Source organism: Rhinolophus ferrumequinum, chromosome 24 (assembly GCF_004115265.2).
Source record: "Rhinolophus ferrumequinum isolate MPI-CBG mRhiFer1 chromosome 24, mRhiFer1_v1.p, whole genome shotgun sequence".
In the NCBI taxonomy this organism is placed as follows: Eukaryota; Metazoa; Chordata; class Mammalia; order Chiroptera; family Rhinolophidae; genus Rhinolophus; species Rhinolophus ferrumequinum.
Genome location: NC_046307.1, coordinates 20,448,631 through 20,469,315, shown reverse-complemented (window position 1 = coordinate 20,469,315; position 20,685 = coordinate 20,448,631). Strand labels below are relative to the sequence as shown.

Sequence of the window (20,685 nt, the reverse complement as noted above, 5' to 3'; positions counted from 1 at the left end):
CAATCATGATAAGTAATTCCTAATGTTGGACTACAGCTTGTATGTCTCCTCTCCGTATGCAACCCTTACACACCCCCAACACACACACACTAATTCACAATAATGACTCAAGAGGAAAATCGCAAACTGAAAAGAGGACCATTTCAAGGAGTTGCTAGTAGAGATTTTTACAATGCTTTCCTGGAAGCAGCTTGAGTCACTTTTGGGAAAAAGTGAAGCACTTTGTTTCTGCTTAACACAAAGATGAATTAGTATTTCCCCTCCAAAATGAATAAGAGAGTCTGAGCATTACTGGATAAGTAGGGAAAGGAGAGAGTGAGTTGGTCTCTAGAGAATAGAGAAGGATATGATTCTTGCTCTCCCTCACTCTCCTTTTATCCTTGCTGCTTAGCGGGGCAAGATTACAGATTTTGGCAACTGTATCTGAAGGATATTAAAAGAAAAAACCTAGGATATAAGAAACAGTAGAATCTTCATCTGAAAAAGAGAAAAGTGAAGGAGACATTTTATAGCAAGAACAACATGTAAATCTCAGAGTATTACAAAACAAACCAATTCCAGAGACTCTAGACCATGTTTAGATCATATTTGCCAAACTTTTATTGTAAGGAAAAATATGGAGCTTGTAAAGCAATCTTCAAGTACAGAGGTGTGTCATGTGGAAGAGAGGTGGAATTTTATGCATGAAATATATCTCCAATTTCAAGTATTTTATTCTACTTTAGACCACTTTTCAATACTTCTTTCTAAAAGTATGGACACCATAATAGATGTATTTAAATATCTGAAGAGCTGTCAAATGGAAGAGTAAACAAACTTATTTCCAGCTACATTCGAGACTAGAAGGGTATACAATTATTATAGCAAAGTAATTACTTTCTAAAAATGCAAGTTGTGAAATGGACAGAATCCCAAGAAAAAGACCAAATTTTTATCATCCGAGAAGTTAATGTGTTGGCTGGATGACTCTGATGGAACCTTATAAAGGAGGTAATCAAAAGAGTCCTTACTTAGGCTGGATAAACTGTAACATTTATTTTATTGCTATTATCCTGTAAAACTAAAAACAATACATCTCTCCCCACATTCACACTTCTGTGTACAGTCACACACCACACATAAATGCGAAGTTCCAAAGTCAGACTTTTCTAATTTTGTTTGCCAGAGAATCCAGGAACTAGAAGCTACTTTGTACAATGCTCTGCAGCAAGAAACTGTTATCAAGTTTGGTGAATTATTAAGTGACAAACAGCAAGAGGAGCTGAGGGCAGCAGTAGAAAAGCTACGTCGGCAAATGCTGAGGAAGAGCAGGGAATACGACTGTCAGGTCCTGCAGGAGAGAATGGAGCTTTTACAGCAAGCCCATCAGGTGAGAATTGCGTGACCTCTGGGCAGGGTTGGTGCTAGGCAAATGGAACTGGGTACTGAGTGCGTGGCATTGAGTAGGGGTATGGAGAAGCCCAGGAGCAAGAAGCTAGTTTCAGAGAGTAAAATAAAGAGCTATTGTTTCCTACCTACACTCAGATGCAGGATGACAGTTTTATAATTCAAGCTTAAGAAAATTGGCATTTCAGAAGCATTGTGTATTACTCCTGTTTTGGCAACTGCGTGGTCAAGAAATATCCTGTGAATCTCATGGATCTTGATTATCTCCGTTAAGCAAGGAAGCAGGCCTTTCTCCTGGACAGAAATAATGCTTTCCTCCTGTTGCTCGTCCCCCAGAACCTAGCCTGGTCAAATAATCTGAATAGGGTAAAAGTGAAGACGGCCTTTGTCTTTATTCCCAGAATAAACAGTGATAACAACAAAGCTTGGAAGCTGCCACTTGCTTCCTGACATTTGCTATATGTCAGGAAGGAAACTAGGGGCTCTACTTACGTCATTTCATTGAATCTCCACAATAGCCCCCTAAGGTAAGTATCCTTATTATCCCAATTTAGTAGATAATGATACTGCAGATAAGGGTGCTTATGTGATTGGCCCAAGGTGACACAGATAGTAAAGCAACAGAACCTGGATTACAACCCAGAACCCCTGACTCCAATGCCACATACCCACTGCACCTACTGTCATAATGTAGCTTGAGTCATGTATGATTTATATGATTCATCTAGACCAGCAGGACTCAAAATAGACACCCATTATTAATTTATAGCCAAAAGTCTTAATCCAACTCTTAGTTCACGTCATAGCTTGACAGGTAAGTACAAGGTCACAAAGCAGATTCAATAAAAATTCCAGAATTGAACGTGCCAGGCTATAGTATTTGGTACTCAGAAGCTGTACCAAGCAGCTGGTACAAAATCCAGATGGACTGTACAAGAACTAAGAATCATGGGGTCATCAGAGATGGGGGTGAATGGAAAAGGAACAGGCACCAGTAAGAACAATTTCTGGGGAACTTGACACTTAATACACTTCAGATGTAGCCAGGAGCTTTTGTGGACCTTTATAGGTTAACAGATGATTCAAGTTAACAGCAAACTCTAAAGACGTTTGTCCCAGAAATGATAAATATATACTTGTGTGTTTCAGTGCCCCTTGAGAATCTATAGTAAAGATTTGGATTTTGACCCCAGAAAGAGTTTTTAAAGCCTGGTATTACAGACTCTGTGGCATCATTGCAGTATTGCAGGCGTCCTTTCCTTTTGTCAGGGAATGAAAGGGTCCTCTGCATAAGTTTATTAGGCTGCAATAATATTTAATTAATTTCAACAAATCAGGAGTTGTGCCATGGGACCACAGAAGTGTTTATTTTTAAGGTAGACAAATAGTTATCTAAATTTATTCTTTATTGAAACCTTGGAGTTTCTCTTTAATCAGATAAGATACTTCACTCCCAAAGGAGATGGTTTTATCTGTTTTGTTTTAAGTTATCCAGTCTGAGCTCATAGGTACGTTACATTTCTAAGTCTCGGAGACATTTTCTATTTCCCAAACAAACGTTCATTAAAATATTCCAACATTGTACTCTTTAAAATAAATAACTTTTTTAAATGTCCAGACATGGCCAGATGTCCACTGGGGGGCAAAACCATTCCCAATGGAGAACCGCTGTTTTAGAGAAAGGGAGATGGGATTTCCAAGTTCACATATTTTTCATTTTAGCTTTCCTTCTTTTTCTCCCACATTGAATTATAAAAACCTCTCTTTCTGTATTATCATCCTATTTGGCTTCCAGTGTTTTATTCTTAGCCTCCAGTTCTCCCTTTTCTAATGATTGCCAAAAGAGTCATTAAATAACAAACCTACACTGTGTGACCATGTGCTATAAACAGAAAAGGCCTTTACACTGCCAGAGAGAAATTGGAAGACTTTTTTTCACTTGCAAATAATTGTCTACATAATGTTGATTTCAAATCTGTGCTATTTAAGTTACTGGAATTTTATTATATAGTTGACGGATAAATTCAAAAATAGTCCTGGAACTTTTTTGTCGTCAGGATTACTTGTGCTATTTTTACTATGTTTGCTTCCCCCCCGCCCCTGCCTCCCCCCTACCAATTTATCAGTTTCCTCCTTGGAATTTTGTGGCAATGTAATCTCTACTTTGTTTTATGAGAACTGGCCAGTCGTGCTTTGTGAAGAAATTCTACCCTGGCACAGAGTTGAAATAAGGTTGAAAAGAAAGCTTAGCAAAAACAATGGGATTGTTTACATTTGTGTGAATCAGCTTTAGCCATTTCTAACTGTAATAATAAACAACCAAAAATCTCAATCCAAATGGTTTACAACAAAGTTTGTTTCTTGCTCACTAGACCTGGTTCATACTGCTGTCTCTTCTAGGATGTGGCACAAATCACATCCCACTGGCCAAAACAGGTCCTAAGGTCAAACCCAAGGACAAAGGGGTGAAGACTGTACCTTTCACAGGGAGGAAATCTGCAGGGATAGACGCAGTAGAGATAGGCAGCAAATATTTTTTAAATATAATCAATGACAATGGTTTTCCACCATAAATACAGGTAATTTTGAACGTGTAAAAATGGGTATGGAAAAATGTATATGTGACGTTTCCAGCTGCTAGTACTAATGTTAACGTTTTTATAGAAAGCTTTCTTTCTGTTTTCGGTTGGTGAACAATCTTTTTGTTCAACCTAATACCCACTAATGCCTTCCCTTTTTTTTCTTTCTTCAGAGAATTCGTGACTTGGAAGATAAAACAGACATCCAAAAAAGACAGATAAAGGACTTAGAAGAAAAGGTATGTGGTTAATTTTAACATCTATTTTAGTCTTTATTTTTTAGTCAGAAGATAATATCGTTTTTACTCTCTCTGTGTTCTTTCTTTCTTCTTGTTTTTTGTGTATTTTGCATAGGCAGTTGTAGGTGACGTAAACTTCACCTTCAGGCCCCAGGATTCCATCAAAGGTTCTGCCTTAAGCAACCTAGACTTGACATTTTGCCTTTTGTATTAATTCCTATTCTTTTCGATAAGTGTTTTCTTCCCTCAGTTTCCTCTAATTCGTCTTCATTTCCTTTCCAAAAGTTTTTGTTTTGACTTTTGTTACTCTTCTTAGCTCTTTCTTTTTAAAATATCTTAGCACCTTTTAAAAAATTTCCCATTATTATTCATAAAAAACCCTTTGTTCTTGTATTGCAGTTTTACTTCAGTAATGAATTCAGAAATTTAAATTGATATAGGATAATTATGTCCTCATATCACATCCTCATTTCCCTTCCTGCAGTGGTCTGAAAGAGTCACTTCTTCTTCAAAGTTTGCTGGCACATTTTGGGGGGTAAAGTGGTATAGTTCTTAAAGAGGGCATTTGAAAATGTGTGTGTGTTGGAAGAAGGGAGGGGGCTCACGCAGGGATGGCTGAACAAGCTGCAGTGTGTTAAACAGTCTTGCACAACAGAAAATTATCCGGCCCATGAGAACCAGGAGTCGCCCTGCTGAAGAACAAAGCAAGGATGGCAAGAAGTTTTCTCTGGAGTTCCAGTCTAGTTGACTGGAAATAGCTGCCTGCATACCTCTGTCGCAAAATAATACGGTTGTTTTGCATTATCTTCCTGGTCACTCAAGAAGAAAATAGCAAGCCATCTGTCATTTCTGAGACAATGATTCGAATTTGGTTCATCCAAGTTGCTTCTATAGTTGTCCACATATGTGAGACTACAGGGAGTTGGTAGGGGCCGTTCACCGGGCCATTAGCCAGACCGTCAGTCACCTGGATTCTGTGTAGGCTGGGTCTTCAGGTACTTATTTGACCTTGGGTAAGTGACTTCGTTCACCTCCTGTGTCTAAGCCATCGCTGGAAAATAGGGACGCTAACACTTTCCCTCAGTTCCTCTCATGGGTTCCATGAGGTCACACATGTGAATATTAGGAGTCTCTAAGAAAATGTAAGTCAAATTTAAAAGTATAATTTTTAAAGTTCTAAATCATAAAGTACACATCTTCTGCAAAATTTTAAATTTGAATTTTCATTTCTCAAGTGTGCTATTTAGTTCTATGGGATTGAACAAAGTAAATGTTAACCAAGGACTTAGTCTAATTTCCCAGTGTTTGGCATGAAGACTATAGAAGGAAGGGTTTGCTCCACGGCTTACCTGGTTATCAACGGACAAACCTGATGTCTTCCATTTTCCATAGTTTTCAATGACGAGCTCTTGGCTCTCTTCATTTTCTCTGCTAATTATTAAATCATCCTGGGGCTGGCTCAAGGAGGAAGTTACAATTAAGACCTTTCTAACCCAGAAATTTTCAGTTCAGTCCCCATTTACCTGAGGAAAACAAACAAACACACAACAAACAAAAGAATTTTTTTTATATCCATCTTCATGGAAAATTTAGGAGACTGGTTAAGATTATGTTCACTGTCAGAATTCAGTAGGTCTGACCTTCCTAAACATTTATGATAATGAGATAATGTGTCTGCTATAGTATAGGTCCCATCCCATCTTTCTCCATCTTCAAGGAATGAAAAAAAAAAAAAGGACAGAGTTCCTGCATCTCAGACTAATAGAATCGTCACCAATACATGGCTCTTAGCACCATGTTTATAGCTTGTTCATACAATTTTGCCATAGTGAAATAAGAGGTTTATAAACAATGGCATTAAAGGAAATACGCAAACCTCCTGCCCAATATTCGAAGACGTCATGTGCAACAGAGTGCTTTGAAGAGTGATAACGAGGCAAAAGTCTTCCAGTTATCTCTAAGACACCCCCCCTCAGATTTCTAAACTTATGAGTAGATGTTAGTTGACCACCAGTTGTCACTGCATTGCTTTGCCAGTAGACAAATAAAAGGTATGTTTTCTTGAAAGAAAAGGTACTTGGTGTGTATGTGAGAAGTGATCAGACTTGATCAATGTGGAAAAGCTGAGGTTTTGTACTACCTGAATGGCACTACAGAAATTCAGATTTACATAATCTTCTTCTTTTTCTTCTGCAGTTTCTGTTTCTATTCTTGTTCTTCTCTCTTGCCTTTATTCTATGGCCTTGATGTCAAGGTGCCTCTTAAAGGTAAGATTCCATTTAATTCTCAAAATGTGATTCTAACAGGTATTTGATAAGAAGGATGACATATATATATATATATGTATATGTATATAGTTACTTTGCCCATGTTTTAAAATTATACACTTGGTTTGACTAGCTTAAATGCCATAAAATGAGAACTAGATTTAATCCATTTGGGTGTTTGGTAGAGAAATAAAGGAACTATGAAGTATAATGGAAATCAATAATTTTTTTTTTTCCTAGTAACTGTTTTGCTTTGGGAAACCATGATTTCTATACAGATCTCAGTATTCTCATCGTAGTCATTACACAGAAAGATTGCTTCTACAGCTGCAACGTGAAGAAATAGGAGTATATTTTTAGTATCTTTTCCAGCTTGAAAATTCTGGTTGCTGTGAATCTTAACAAACTAATAATGACTGATTTTCTTTAACCCTTTCTTTCCATCTCTCTTTATCATAATTCAGGAAAGCAGGCTATTAATTAAAACTGGATCTTGAGTTTTCAAATAAGATAATTTTCAATGTCAATTTAGACAAAAAAGAAGAGTCTTATTACTAGATTATTAAGTCCATATCTCATGAATACATATACTGTGAATAATCTTAGACAATGATTTTCAGGTGCTATTAAAAATACAGGTGCCATGGCCTTCCTCAGACTTAACAAAGCAGGTTACTTGACATGGAGTGAAATATAGGATGGGAGAGGTGGCGAGCAAGAAGTGGTCTATCTTTTTACCAAGCATACGAGATGATTTTGATGTCCACCCAGGTACAGAAACCACAAATCTCAATACTATTATTTTTAAATGAGGAACGGCGAGCTGCTATTCTAAATCCATTTATCACAGTCTGTGTCAACTTTGGTTATCCTATTAAGTTAGGGTATTCAGGGATATTTCTTGGAGCTCATGTTACTTAACATTTTCTCTAGCAAGTTGATAAGGGGAAGAGAGACACATTCTCTCCACGGGTATCAACGCCATTACCTGCTTGTGGGACAGACAAGCAAAAGGGCTTTAGCATGTACAAAGAAGGAGTTAATTAGATATGTCCAGAATGTTATGTCCTCATATAACCAACCCTCTGACTTTATTCCTTCTTCCAAAATATTTTCTTTTCAGACTGACAGTTATCTTTTTTCTGACACAAAGGTTGGTAGCCTTGTAGCACATACAGAAGAGGACTGAGTCTCTTAAATTGAATGAGAATATCTAAAGTGAAATGGGTGAGATTCTCTAAGAATGGATCATAATGACCAGAGCATCAAAAACTAAACAGTCCTGATGATAAATAATAAATAAACAAACAGGGCAAGAATAATAAATAAATAAACAGTGCAAATAAAGTTTATGAGCCACGAGTACTACCATGTTTCCCCGAAAATAAGACCTAGCCAGACAATCAGCTCTCATGCATCTTTTGGAACAAAAATTAATATAAGACCTGGTATATTATATTATATTATAATATATTATGTTACGTTATGTTATGTTATATTATAGACCGGGTCTTATAGTAAAATAAGACCAGGTCTTATATTAATTTTTGCTCCAAAAGGTGCATTAGAGCTGATGTCCAGCTAGGTCTTATTTTCGGGGAAACACGGTATGTGGTGATTTAGGAAAGAAAAATCCAACTTAATAAATACTAGTTAGAGAATGAGTAGGTTTGAACATTAACATCAATAACAGTTAACACTTATGTGTTAGGTGGTGTTCTAAGCAATAGAACAAAACCCCCTATAAAGTCGGTGTTGCTATCATTGCCTTTTTTTTTTTTTACAGTCGGAGGAACTGTAGCTTTTGAATGTTCCCAAGACCACACAGCTGCAGTTGGCAGGTCTAGGATTTGTACCCAGGTAGCCTCACTCCACAGTCTACTCTTAACCACCAGACTGCCTCACAAATGAAAGAGGGCATTTCTCTTGATTTTTGAGCATCATTTATGCTCAAAAACCAGAGGTGTCGTCCACAATTTGTGTAGTTCTCCTTACTTGTTGGGTTTTGAAATTACAGTGTGTTCATCTCTAGACCTTTTCCCATTTTTATGTAATTCCTTGAGGCATATATAAAATTTGATTTGTTTTTCCTCCAGAGTAGCACATAATTAACACTTAATAATTGTCGAATGAAAAAAAACATAATAATAACGTAGCAAACTAATGTGACAGTGTATCTGGGTGGGTATAAAATATGTCCAGGAAAATGGCTGAGTAGTTCAGAGTGTAAAGCCTTGAGGTTAAATATACTGTTAGGTTGGAATGCTGCCATTTACTCCATTTACTAGCTAGCTATGTCATAGTAGAGGTTTAATTTATCTGAGATGAGGTTTTCTATTCCATAAAATGGTTATAATTATCTTACCTACAGCCATGGTGTTATGTTAAGAGAATTAAGTGACATTAAGAACGTAAAGGCCCTTTCACTTATCCAGTAACGTAATACATGTTAAAAGGCACATAATTACCGTATTATCGTTCTGATCCAAAACAAAACTTAATAAAATATAAATACTGTATTGTAAGAACAGCCACAGTTGATTAGTTACAAATTCTCCATTAAAATAGGCAAATGTTTATTTCTTATTACGTTTATATTTTATCAGTCGCTCCTCCCATCAATGCCCATAGGTGGCCTATGGAAAACAAATGGCAACATGAGACCAATCTCTCCTACATTTGTTGTTTGGAATAGGAAACTTTTGCTCTTTATTTTTTTACATTGGTAAAAGAAGCCTGTAAGATGAATTATTGTATACCAGTTCATCAGTCCTTTCTTTGTGTAAATATAACCATTAGCCTTCATTTAGTCATGCTAAAATTGTTTCCCTATGTCACCTACATTAGACCATTAACAAAGCATAGAGTAGGGCTCATGCTTTATTCACTTTTGCATCTTTAGTGCCTACAATAGTGCCTTATATCTACTAGGTCCTGGATCAATTTTAAATTGGCAGATGAACTGAAGGGCAGATGGATGAATGAATAGATAGATAGCTGGGGAAATAAATGTGAAAGCAGATTTGTGACATGTTAGATCAGAGCCCTGGATAGCATGGTAATGCAATACCAAGATAACTCTCCGATTTGTTGTTTATGTGCCATTTGGAGAATTACTTAAAGACAGAGTGAACAGAGGAAAACAGATGCATTCTCCCCCACTCCATAGTGGGAATACCCTACTACCTGGGCTCAGTGCTTCTCTTCTAGACACTCTTGTAATTCATTCTCCACAAAGCCGCCCGAGTGAGTTTTAGGAAAGACAAATCTAACATAACCATGCCCCCTTCTTGGGAAAGTACCACCATTAGGGTCATGTCTCAGTTCGTTCATGTGGCCAACAAAGCCCTGAATGGTCTAACCTCAGATAATCCCTCAGGCTTCCTGCAGCTCCTGGACCTGCCTGGATGAGCCGTATTTCCTTCTGCCTACCACAAGTCTCTGGCCAGGCTGTCCTGTGCACAGAACTTTCCCTCCTGCTTTATCTAGTAAACACCTACTGACTCATCCTTCGATCTCAGCTCTCTTGTGACTCCCTCAGGAAAATCTTCCTTGATTTCACTCCTGGCTAAATTTTACATGTATTGGCGTTTTTGTTTTTTTGTTGTTTGTTTATTTTTTTCAGTTAATGTCTCCCTCATTATGTGTAAGATTCATGAGGACACAGTCCATACATGAGTTTATTCACACTTATATCCCAACTACCTAGACTGTGCCTAGCACATAGTTGACAATCAACACATACTTTTCTAATGATAGTGATGATTTTATGATGAAGAAGAGAAAGAGGACATCCTGTTTTGCAGTTGAAAAAGTACATTTCATGCCCGTTGTTTTATTTAATACTTACACCAACCCTGCAAAATAGATACTATTATACTTCTCCAAACATTAATTTCCTAATACGAAACATTAGCAAATAATAGCATCTGTTATTTTTCTGAGGATTGAGCCATGTAAGTAAAGCAACCGATATAGTACCTGACACATGGAAAGGCTCATGAAAAGCAAAGTTTCTAGGACCTGCCAAGCACTCTGTGTTGGCTCATGCCTTCCAAGACATGCTTCCGTCTCCCGGAACCGCATTTCCCACACGACCACCAACTGGTTAATATCCATTTGTCCTTCCCATCTCAATGTAAAATCAGGGACTCAGGGAAGCTTCCCCTGATCTTCTGCCTTCAGTTAAGTTTTGTTCATTGTCACCTGTCTTCCTCACTAGGATTCTTATAGGCCAGTTACCTAATGGTCCTCACAGTCCATTTCCTCATCTGTACAATGGAGGTAATAATAATAGCTACTATTTATTGAGTGTTTTGCTATATGATAAATTGGGTATGAGGGTTGACGGAGTGAAAGGTGTCAGGAATGGCCCTTAGGACTCTAGATAGTGTAACTGACGGGATGGTGGTTCCCTTTACAGAGTAATGGGAAGCAGGAAGAGGGAGTGACTGCTGTTTGTGATTTTTGGTTATTTGTGGTAACTAAAGAATAAGAGTTAACTGCAATTGTTAAGCAATATGCCTCTAAATATGTGTCCATAAAGGACCTGAAAAACCTTCCAACAGTTAGAAAATCCTAAGGAATAGTGAACATAAGTAGCCCATCAATTGATCTCAACAAATACTTGCCAAGTGTCTTCTATGAATCAGGAAGGGGTAGGTACTTGGAAACTAGAGCCACAAGTCAGGAGTGACATCACTGTATTCACTGACGTAGAGTCTGGTGGCATGTAGTAAACTCTCAGAACCGATAGCTACAATTCACTATTTTACAGAAGAGAAACTAAAGCTCAGCGCTGATAAGCAACCCATTCAAAAGAATCCCTACAGTTCTATAATATCCAGAAGGGCTGTCTGAGTCAAAGACGTATTTATATCCTAGACGATTTTAGTTAAAGTGTACTGACCTTGGGCTCATTGAAAATTGTTCATCTGTGGTGACTTGTTGGGTAACACTTCAGTTATTCAGAATGCCAATTTGAATAAATCTCGCTTTCCTGTAGAAATCATAGTTCCTTTAAAGATACTTAATCTATAGAAATTTAACATTCTGGGAGACAGCCTTTAAATCCATTTGTTTTTTTAAAACCAACATGGTTTTACTCAAATGATGGGCTTTACCCCAGTTGTGACAGGCAGAAATTATGCATATGTGCTTCGAAAGAGAACTTAGGATTTATCTCTGAGAGTACACAAGGTGGACATTTACAAGTAAAAGACTTTTGTATTTACATATTTATTTTATATATACAAATATACACATACACTATATATATACACACACACACACACGTACACACACGTACACATACCTTAAAGAGTATTTTATATACATTCAGATCAGTTCTCTTCTTTACCAGGGAATATAGGAATATTATAGTTGTAACTAGTTGTTTTAGGATCTCATCCCAGTGGGATGTATAATAAATATGAATGTAATCTATTTCTCTCAAAACATGGCTTTCAGTCAGGTTTTTGTCTTTTTTCCTTCTCTCATCCTTTAATTAAATCTTAGGTTGGCTCCCAAAATGTTCAGTCACTTTCAGTTCTTGAAAGTCTAGCTCAGTTTACAACTTCTGTCTCAGACTCTGTTTAATCTCCTTCCTCCCCTTGTCCCCAGTGGAGGAGGACGTTCACAGTCTGGCTCTAAGAGATCTGTTTCCTTTCCATCTGAGACTCAGCTCTTTAGGAGGGTGGGGAAGAGAGAAAGGGACCCGTGTCTTTCAACTCCACCGGCACGGTTGGGGCCATCTCCCTGGTGTTGATGCCGTTCCTCCAACTATGACCCACCAGTTCCCGATGTCTTTTCTATGAAAGGCGAGGGAAGACTCACCATTTGGGGGACATACGAGTATGGACGAGGTCCTCAGAAGCTGTGCATAGCATGCTCACTGCACTATCCCCTAACTGGCTGTGGCCCAGGCTCTTCCACGGCTTCTCTGGTACCACCATTGGTACCAGCCACAGCTTCTTGCTGGGAAGGAAGCCACAGGCCCTGTCTCTGCCCACCATCCCTGTCCAGTTCTCTGCCCAGATAGACAAAGGAAGATGAGCATTGTTCTGTGTTTGAGCAACAGAATGTGTGTCTCCTTTGTACAAGCACCACCAATCTCTATGTATGCCCTCCCCCAGTGTACTCCCGTCCCAATGACTGCACTTGCTTCCTACTGGTTCTGCTCTTTCATCCTAGTCTAACCTAATCTTTTGGAGCAGACTGAAGTGGCTCCGCAGATGTGAATTCCAAATATCTCTGACTTGCACTTGTGTCAGAAATGTCTTCGAATCTTTAATTTGCCTCTGTTTGGTGGACTAGAAGCATCTTTGGGGGTACTAAGTGCCGTCCTTTCCACCACTTCGGATCCTGGTCACCACTTCTGGGGTCCCAGTAGGATCCTGCTACAGAATCAGTATTTTTATTTTCTAGATTAAGACTTAGAGAAGTTAAATAACTTGTCCTTGGACAGACAGTGAGAAAATGGAAATCCCATTTGCTCCATCCATTGTCATTCAGACTCTACAAGCCATGACCTTCAGCAGCACATCTTCTGTACGATTTCCAGCTTTTATTGGAAGAGAACATTATGACCTAAACTTTTACCCAAGTGAAAAAACCCAGACACATGGACTTAAAGAGAAACAGAGCAAGGAGTCCTGACTGGCATAGCCCAGGAAAGTACCTTTTCAGGGACATTTCTGGGGTCAACCAGGAAACCTAGTGGAAAAGTTCCCAGGGAATCCCCATGTCCTGGAAATAGATACTTCTGTTTTCTCATTTTAAATTAATGGAATTAAGCTTACAGACTTTCTTTATATAATTTGCACAAGATCATACAACTCAAAGAGGTGGTAAAGAATAAAAAATATTTTTTTCTTTAAAAAAAAAGAGCTTGGGTTGTTTGGGTTTTTGTTTGTTTGTTTGTTTGACAGAATGGTGATTAAAGATTTTTTTCCTGTTTTACAGAGTAACCGAAAACACGGATAAGACCCCACAAAGGCAAATGCTTCTAAACCTTCAAAGATGGCAGAAATGTTTACAGCAGTGAGAGGGAGATCAAAAGCTAAGAACTACCCTGTAGCCAGGACTACAACTGTGTATTTTAAAGCCATTATTCAAGGTTTCTTACTTGACAGTTCCTACATGACCCTGTTGAAAATCTACAATATATGCTGCATTTAATGAAACCTGTATATGTCAAACCAGAAGAAAAGAACTATAAACATATATTGTGTAAAGAAAAAAAATTCAGCAATGGAAACAGTTTCAGCAGATCAAGCAAAGATGTGTCTTGGGCATGGAACCAAAGTTACAAAGAAACATTCTACCCCTGCTGTGCAGGGGGGGTCATTTTACTGTAACACCACACCCCATGGAAACACTAGTCCTGAAATATCATTTTAAAAAAATCAAAACAAAACAAACAAAAAAAAAACAAGGGTGGGTGGGGAATGAAGCACGAGGAATACCTATCAGGAGCTATTTACAATAAAATGTTTCATTTAAAAAGTCTGGTTTCTTACTACAGGGATTTGCTTTTCTGTCTTTATTATTGTTTAAAACTCAGGAACAGAGACATCTGCAATGTGAATGGGAAGAAAAGCACTCTCCGGTTTGTTTTTCTGCAGAAGGTGGAGCTGGTGGAATGCTTTCATTCCACAGATAACCGATGAGAAGTGGATCACAGTGACCCCAGCTACACTGGCAACCAAGATGAAGGACCCAGGCGAATGTAACATTAGAAGTAAAAGCAGATTTGATGCTTCCTTGACCTTCTGTCACATCTGTGTTCCTCCTCGAACAACAGACTGATCTTATTCATATTGAAAATTAAGAAGATGATGCTCTAAATCACAAGCTCCCTAACTTAGTTCTGTTTAGAATGCCAGCATCTCTAAGGGAACATGGGCCAGAGAGCATCTCTGAACTTTTCAGTTTCCAAAATACTGGTTTTCAAATGGCTGCTTACAATTGCCTGCAGATAAATGTTATATGATTTGAGTAAAAACACCATAGAGGCGATAAGCAAACTTCTACCAACTATTGAGTTCGCCACAGAGATGTGAATATTAAACTAAGTTATGATTATTTTTTAAAATGTCCTGATATGCCTAGAGCACTCGGACCTTTCGTCATATAGACTGACAACATTTTTTTCCCAGAGAGCTAACAGCAACAAGACAGCTCTGCTATTTTATACAGAAGTAACATTATGTTACTGATAGGTTGTTTTCTACCAGAGACAACTAGAAGACTGGTACTTTTCCTAAGTTATGTAATACCAAGTCTTGGATTCAGGTCTGAGAGCAAATAAATGTTCCTGAAAACCTAATTTTACAACTCATTTACTGTAAATAACAAAACAGCCTCAATTTTTCAAGTTGTCAAGGTTTTATTTACAGGGCTAGAATTCCTATGCATAGAGAATATGTAGGGAGCCAGAAACTCTTTCTATGAAATGCTACCCAAACCAACCCAACTCCACCTCCCCACCCCCATACATGAGTTCAGTATCTTATTCTTCAGATTTACCCCCTGGCTTTTTCAAAGTCAGCACAATAACTGAATAACGTACAAGAAAAGCTAGAATGCTGAGGTCCACTTTTTGTTCTTATATTTACTGCTGACACAGGTATCTTTAGCCCAGTCACTTAACCTCTCTGTGCCTCAGTTTCCTCATCTGCAAAATGAGGTTAAATGCTTTTTCATAAAGTTTCTTTTTTTGCAATTCTGGAACAAGAGGTGCTTAAGGTAGCACAAAGTGCTTTGTAATTATTATGACTGCTATATTATTTGAATTTCTTGTATTGTTGAGAAAAAGTCCCCTGTGTAATAAAATAGTGCTTCAGTTTGGTTAAATGTAAGCCCTGCGGCACTGAAGCTTTCCCATCAAACTACCTGGGACATTACTAGCAATAAAGATTGAGAGATCCAAAGCCAGGGTCTCTAATAACGTGTAGTATGTAGATCATCTCATGATACTGAACCAGGTAGGAGAATGTGTCCTTTCAATGGTGAGAATCTCCTAGCTCTCTTTACTGCATATGCATGCCATAATACAAAACCACTTTTACCGTAGGAGAGCCAACCATCGAATTAAGGCCTGGAGTGAACTGATAGCATCACATAATGAATCTGATGATCCCTTTCGTTTTGGGGGGAGGTCCAGTGATGTGTCCTACAAAATAATAATCCTTCTGCTGGATTCTTTGTTCAACTGGGTAGGTTCCCGATTACGTATGAATAGTAGAGTCGTTGTGCAGGCATCGTGAAAGATGGTGCCACTACAGTCTGTGACCCGACCCTTTCAAATTCAGAAGAGATAGACAAGGGTAAGTTACTGTCCTGCATCTTCAACTTTGCTACTGCTCTTCTTTGGCCATTCCAGGGTCCATCTGAGCAAATTCATACTCCATCTCCTCCACCAAACCTACTTTCCTTCTCTTCATCTTACTTTCCCCACCAGGAAACTTGTAGTTTAAATTTTATTTCCAAGCACTGAGTAGTTTAAATGATTAGAAATATTTGTGAACATACTGTTTAATCGTATACATTATGTGCTATAAATCTGATTGCATCACACACAAAAAATCATACAAGAGAAATGACAGCTCAAACGACGATCTAAGCAGCTTTAGGTGTGTTTAGGGCAAATGAGAAAGGAAGTGTTCTTTCTTGTTAAAATCTAGATTAACAAATTTCTCTAGCTTTTAGGCTAAAAGGTGATGTTTTTACCAAGTCTTGCTCATGATCTTCAAAATTAACATATTATTGGTTAAGGCCAAGTATTTTATAGGTTATCCATTTCCACAATTATAAAAATATCAGCAAAATTGTAAATGTATGTTACAATCACTCATGGATCCATGGAAATGGACCTTAACTAAAAGAATGCTTCACTTGTAGGTGATGTTTAACAATAGTAGAAAGAATGTCTTATTAATAATAGATAGGTTGATTGTAGCCCCACTTCTTACAAAAAGCAGATACTCCCCACTCTTATCTTTAATTTCTTCATCTTAACTGTCCTGATACATTTGGCCAATGAGATAGTAGCAATCAGAACAGTATTATTCAGGGTTAATTTACTTCATTTTTTCTTAACAAAATATCACCTCTTGGAAAATAAACATAACTGACAATATTCAAAAGTAGTTTGAGGTCAAATGAAAGCCCCAATTTAGCACAGTTATTCAAGATTGGAAATTGTTTATGAGAAAGGAAAAAAAATGGAAGACTATATTTGGCTGTAAGACTAGAAAGCGTCTATTACTAAATGGACTTTATTTTAATGCTACCCCAGTTTTATTTTAGGAAACACTAGAATTTGCAGAAAATAAGTATAAGATCTGTTTTTAACCTATTTCATATAAATGAAATTATTGCCAATCATGAGATTTTAGGGATGAAAGGATAAATTTTATTATCTTCCATTCACAAATAACTGCTCATGTAGGTGGCATGGTTCTTCAGAAGGATAGAGGTAATGTAGGGGGCTCAGGAGTCATCACTGGAGTAGAAAGGGGACATTTTGTTCTCCACTACTAACAGGAAATAAAGGTTTGCCAAATAATTTTCACTACAGTATTTTATTTCGACTTTGTTTTCAGTTTAGAATGAATCTCTGGCAAACTAGTTCCTTTTTGCCTATTGTCAACTTTTTCTGTAAAACATGTATTTCATATATGTTCAATGTCTTCAATGTAATTTACAAGTTTATTGTTTTAAAATGAATTAAGTTTTTTTTAACCTGCCTAGGTTTTCATGGAAACTGTAAAAATAATACTGATCAGTTGTGTGTTGATGTTTAAATAATTGGAGAATATGCGTTATGTTTCTCCAAAATAGAGGGAAAGCATAGACATTTTATTTTTTAAATATTGAATTGCATTTTTTGATCTGTCAAAGAATGGCACAGAAAATATATATATTTATCTACTATATTGAAAAAGTTCAATCTAACTTTTGAGAGATCAGTAATCAAAGCTAATCTTAGATGACTGTTTATGTAACGAGTTAATGCTTCCAGAACGGGCCCAGGCCTTTCCTTAAGTGGACTTCTACTTTCTAAGGGAAAAAAGTAGGTCATAAAGTCTAGAGGGATGAAAGCTTCCATTCCGTTCAACTGCTATGTCATTTCTACATGACATATTGTTTGGAGACTGAAGTTCCGGCGTATTGGCAAGAGAATTCAGACACAATAGAAGGTTGGGGTTGATCCTCTGTGATTCCATTTCAGTACTGGGCAGAGCAGGTTGACAGTCCTTTGCTGCCTGTAGTTTGGCAGTTTAATTCTTCCTAAATAAATCTTCTATTGTTGAGAGTCCAAGTCCAATATTGAATCAAAATTACTAAAGATATACTTCAAGGGTCAATGTGGCAAACAGAAAGATTACAGTTTGCTTTGTTCAACATAGTGTATCAAACTCAGAGATACAAGTGGTCGATTGGGTGAAGTTCCCTATTTTTGTCTTTGTGGTTTTGCATTGAGGTTTTTGTACCGTGTTTATATTTCCATCCTTGTTATAGCAAAGTTCTATGGGGTGGGAGTGGTGTGGATAAACAATTCTGAGTCCAATTTTGCCTACACTCAAGATTCCACAAACTTGCTAAATTGCAGATCCCCAAGCATCCATTAATAACAGCAATCATTTATATTTGATTGACATTTCACAAAATGTGCCTATTTCCCCTGATTAACCATAATAATGAGGCAGATCAAAGTCCAAACACTTATAAATATGTGATGTATATATATACGCATATATATTCTGTATATAGTATGATGGTTGAGTGCTTACTAAATGTGTACTTCTGTCCTAGGATCGAAGACTTAAGGAAGGGGATTTTTCTGATCCTGCTGGTAACTCATGTTTTTGTTTAACATCTGGTGTCTGTGCTCTTCCCCTCCTTGCTTGCCTCTTGTCCCTCCTACTCCACCTTCTGTTCATTACTACGATTCCCTGTTGGTGACTGAGGAAAAGAACTACCCATTGGTTTTCCAATTACTCAAGCCTTGTAGTGATGCCGATGGTTTTTTGGGAAGAGCAACTGTAAGTCCAGCACAACCTACAGTGTTTATATTAGCCAAAAGTCTTATGTTTTTATCAGCTAAAAATCCCATTTGCAGAAAGATTCATGCATGTTTCAAGATCCAATTCTGTGGGGACTCAAGTATGGAGCCAATATAGTTGAATACCTAATTCCCCCGATGTCTACTGTATCCATGTAGCCAGGGGACCAACTTCTCAGAGCTTTCATCCAATCAGCTGCCTCAATTGGGGTTCTTTCCGTCTCATTAGCATGACTCCATATATTGCTTCAGTGCTTGTTTACTAATGGAAGAAAAATATAAATTGACTGCGTTTCACCAGAATGATCCCCTGAAGTACTCCGAACGTGTACATGTACTGTATGTATTACCGTAGAGATTGGAATTAATTTATTGTACGTAAAGTTTTATGAATGGTTATTTTATAATTTATGTATTAAACATAGGAATCAATGAGCTCTGGTGTTTTAGTTTATATAAAAATAAAACAAGCTGCATTTTTTAAAACTTTATCTTGACTTGTTCATAGGTTTTTGTTTTGTTTTGAATTGAATGCTTACCTACTTTTGAAAAACAGGGTGAGCCTTTAATCAGGGCTAACCGTGTCATGACAGGGGACAAATTCCACATCAAGGAAAGTCTAGATATGACTCTCATATATGCTCTGAATTTCTTATGATACCTGCCAGGGGCACTGGTGAGGAGTCCAAGGCAGACTTTCCACTCAGAAGGTATGATCCTTACCATGCCTGCTCCGAGTAGTTTGGGAGAGAATTCTTCCAGCTATTTGCCATCCTTATTCTAGATATACTCCTGTTCCTTTGTCCATCCACCTTTTTCCTCTACCTTATAGAGCCACTAGATGTAACAAGTTAATGAGTATGTGTCACGTGAGCATCCATTTTGTGCCATCTCTATGGCCTGGTCTGTTGGGCTCAACCCTGAAAGAACTCAATGCAGGAAGTGACCCATGTATACATGAGACAAAGAACCAATCTGGTACAGTATGCAGTACAATTTTGTAGGTCACTGTTAAGAATCATTAAAAAATACTAGTATTTAGGGGTGGGCTCTGAAAATCCATGCTGAGAAGGTCTCTTCTTTCAATTGTAACCTCTTTAACCAGCAAAAAGTGTCACTCATCAGTTCATTCCAATGTTCTGTTACCCACTTATAGGTACCATGTACATGCCATGTCAAATCTTTAAAATGGAGAAGAGTAAGACATAGCCCCGGTCCTCAAGACATCACAATCTGCGTTATTTGATGGAGACTTACAACTGACTGAGTCTGTGAGAAAAGTACCAGGCATATTAGCATGCCATGAAATGGGCTGTTATGATCATGGATTCTGTCTAATTTTATAAACGAAAAACTCTTTTGATGAACTCCAATTCTGGTGTAAAATTCAAATGTGCTATTATATCAATGGCTCAAGTGACTTCTAGCTGCAGAGGAAAGGACCAATGTCTTCTGGAGATGCTAAAAGGGGACACTTTCTACCATAGTGCCAGTGAGAGAGGAAATATCCACTAGGCCCGTAGAAAGGGCTTCCTCCTATGGACTCAGGACACAGCTAAAAAAGTGCAGACCCAGATGTTCAGGCATACAGTTAAGGGCTAACCTCGCCCATAAAGATTAAAAGGGTAATCTTTAATTAAATCTGGTAAAGATTTGTGCCAAATGACTGATGAAGAATGCTAGTTTTATGTAAGCAACTTTGTGGTTACACATGGAATGTAAGGGTGAAATACGAGGGCTTTTTTCTCACTGAAATTGTTCCAAATAAAAATTGTTTTTTTGTTTTTTTGTGTTTTTTTAATTGTTTTTAACAAATACATTTTTTTTTTTTGCACACAGATGCACTTATAAATATGAGGTCATTGGTTTTGACCAAAAAATGTCACAACAAATAGTCATTGGTAATCTGTGCCTATAATTGCTGTACAAATGTTGAAAACGAGAGCCACTTCATCTGTCATCTCTGGGAAGGTACATATGACACCTGCAGGTGGAGGAAACACAAAACAAAATATCAACCACCTCAAAACTGGATTTTTGTTTCTTCCTTTATGATAAGAGATGAATAATTTACTGTGTAAATTACTGACTGCCTAGAAATGCACGAACAAATCTAAAATGTAATTAAGGCATTTTCTCAATTC

General features: G+C 37.6%; 1 protein-coding gene across 3 annotated transcripts in view; it reads left to right on the top strand.

Annotated features, from left to right (window-relative positions):
• The window catches only part of JAKMIP2 (janus kinase and microtubule interacting protein 2), a 140,839-nt gene extending 120,570 nt beyond the window's left edge, over nt 1–20,269 (top strand). For 2 of the 3 annotated variants that reach the window (XM_033096678.1, XM_033096676.1), the window contains 4 exons: nt 1,166–1,369; nt 4,139–4,204; nt 6,401–6,471; nt 13,435–20,269. In XM_033096678.1, the coding sequence (XP_032952569.1) occupies nt 1,166–1,369; nt 4,139–4,204; nt 6,401–6,451 (321 nt within the window). In that variant the 3' untranslated portion in view covers nt 6,452–6,471; nt 13,435–20,269. The remainder of the gene's footprint in view (nt 1–1,165; nt 1,370–4,138; nt 4,205–6,400; nt 6,472–13,434) is intronic. The other variant, XM_033096677.1, reaches the window with a different exon arrangement.
• Nucleotides 20,270–20,685: the final 416 nt, after the last annotated feature.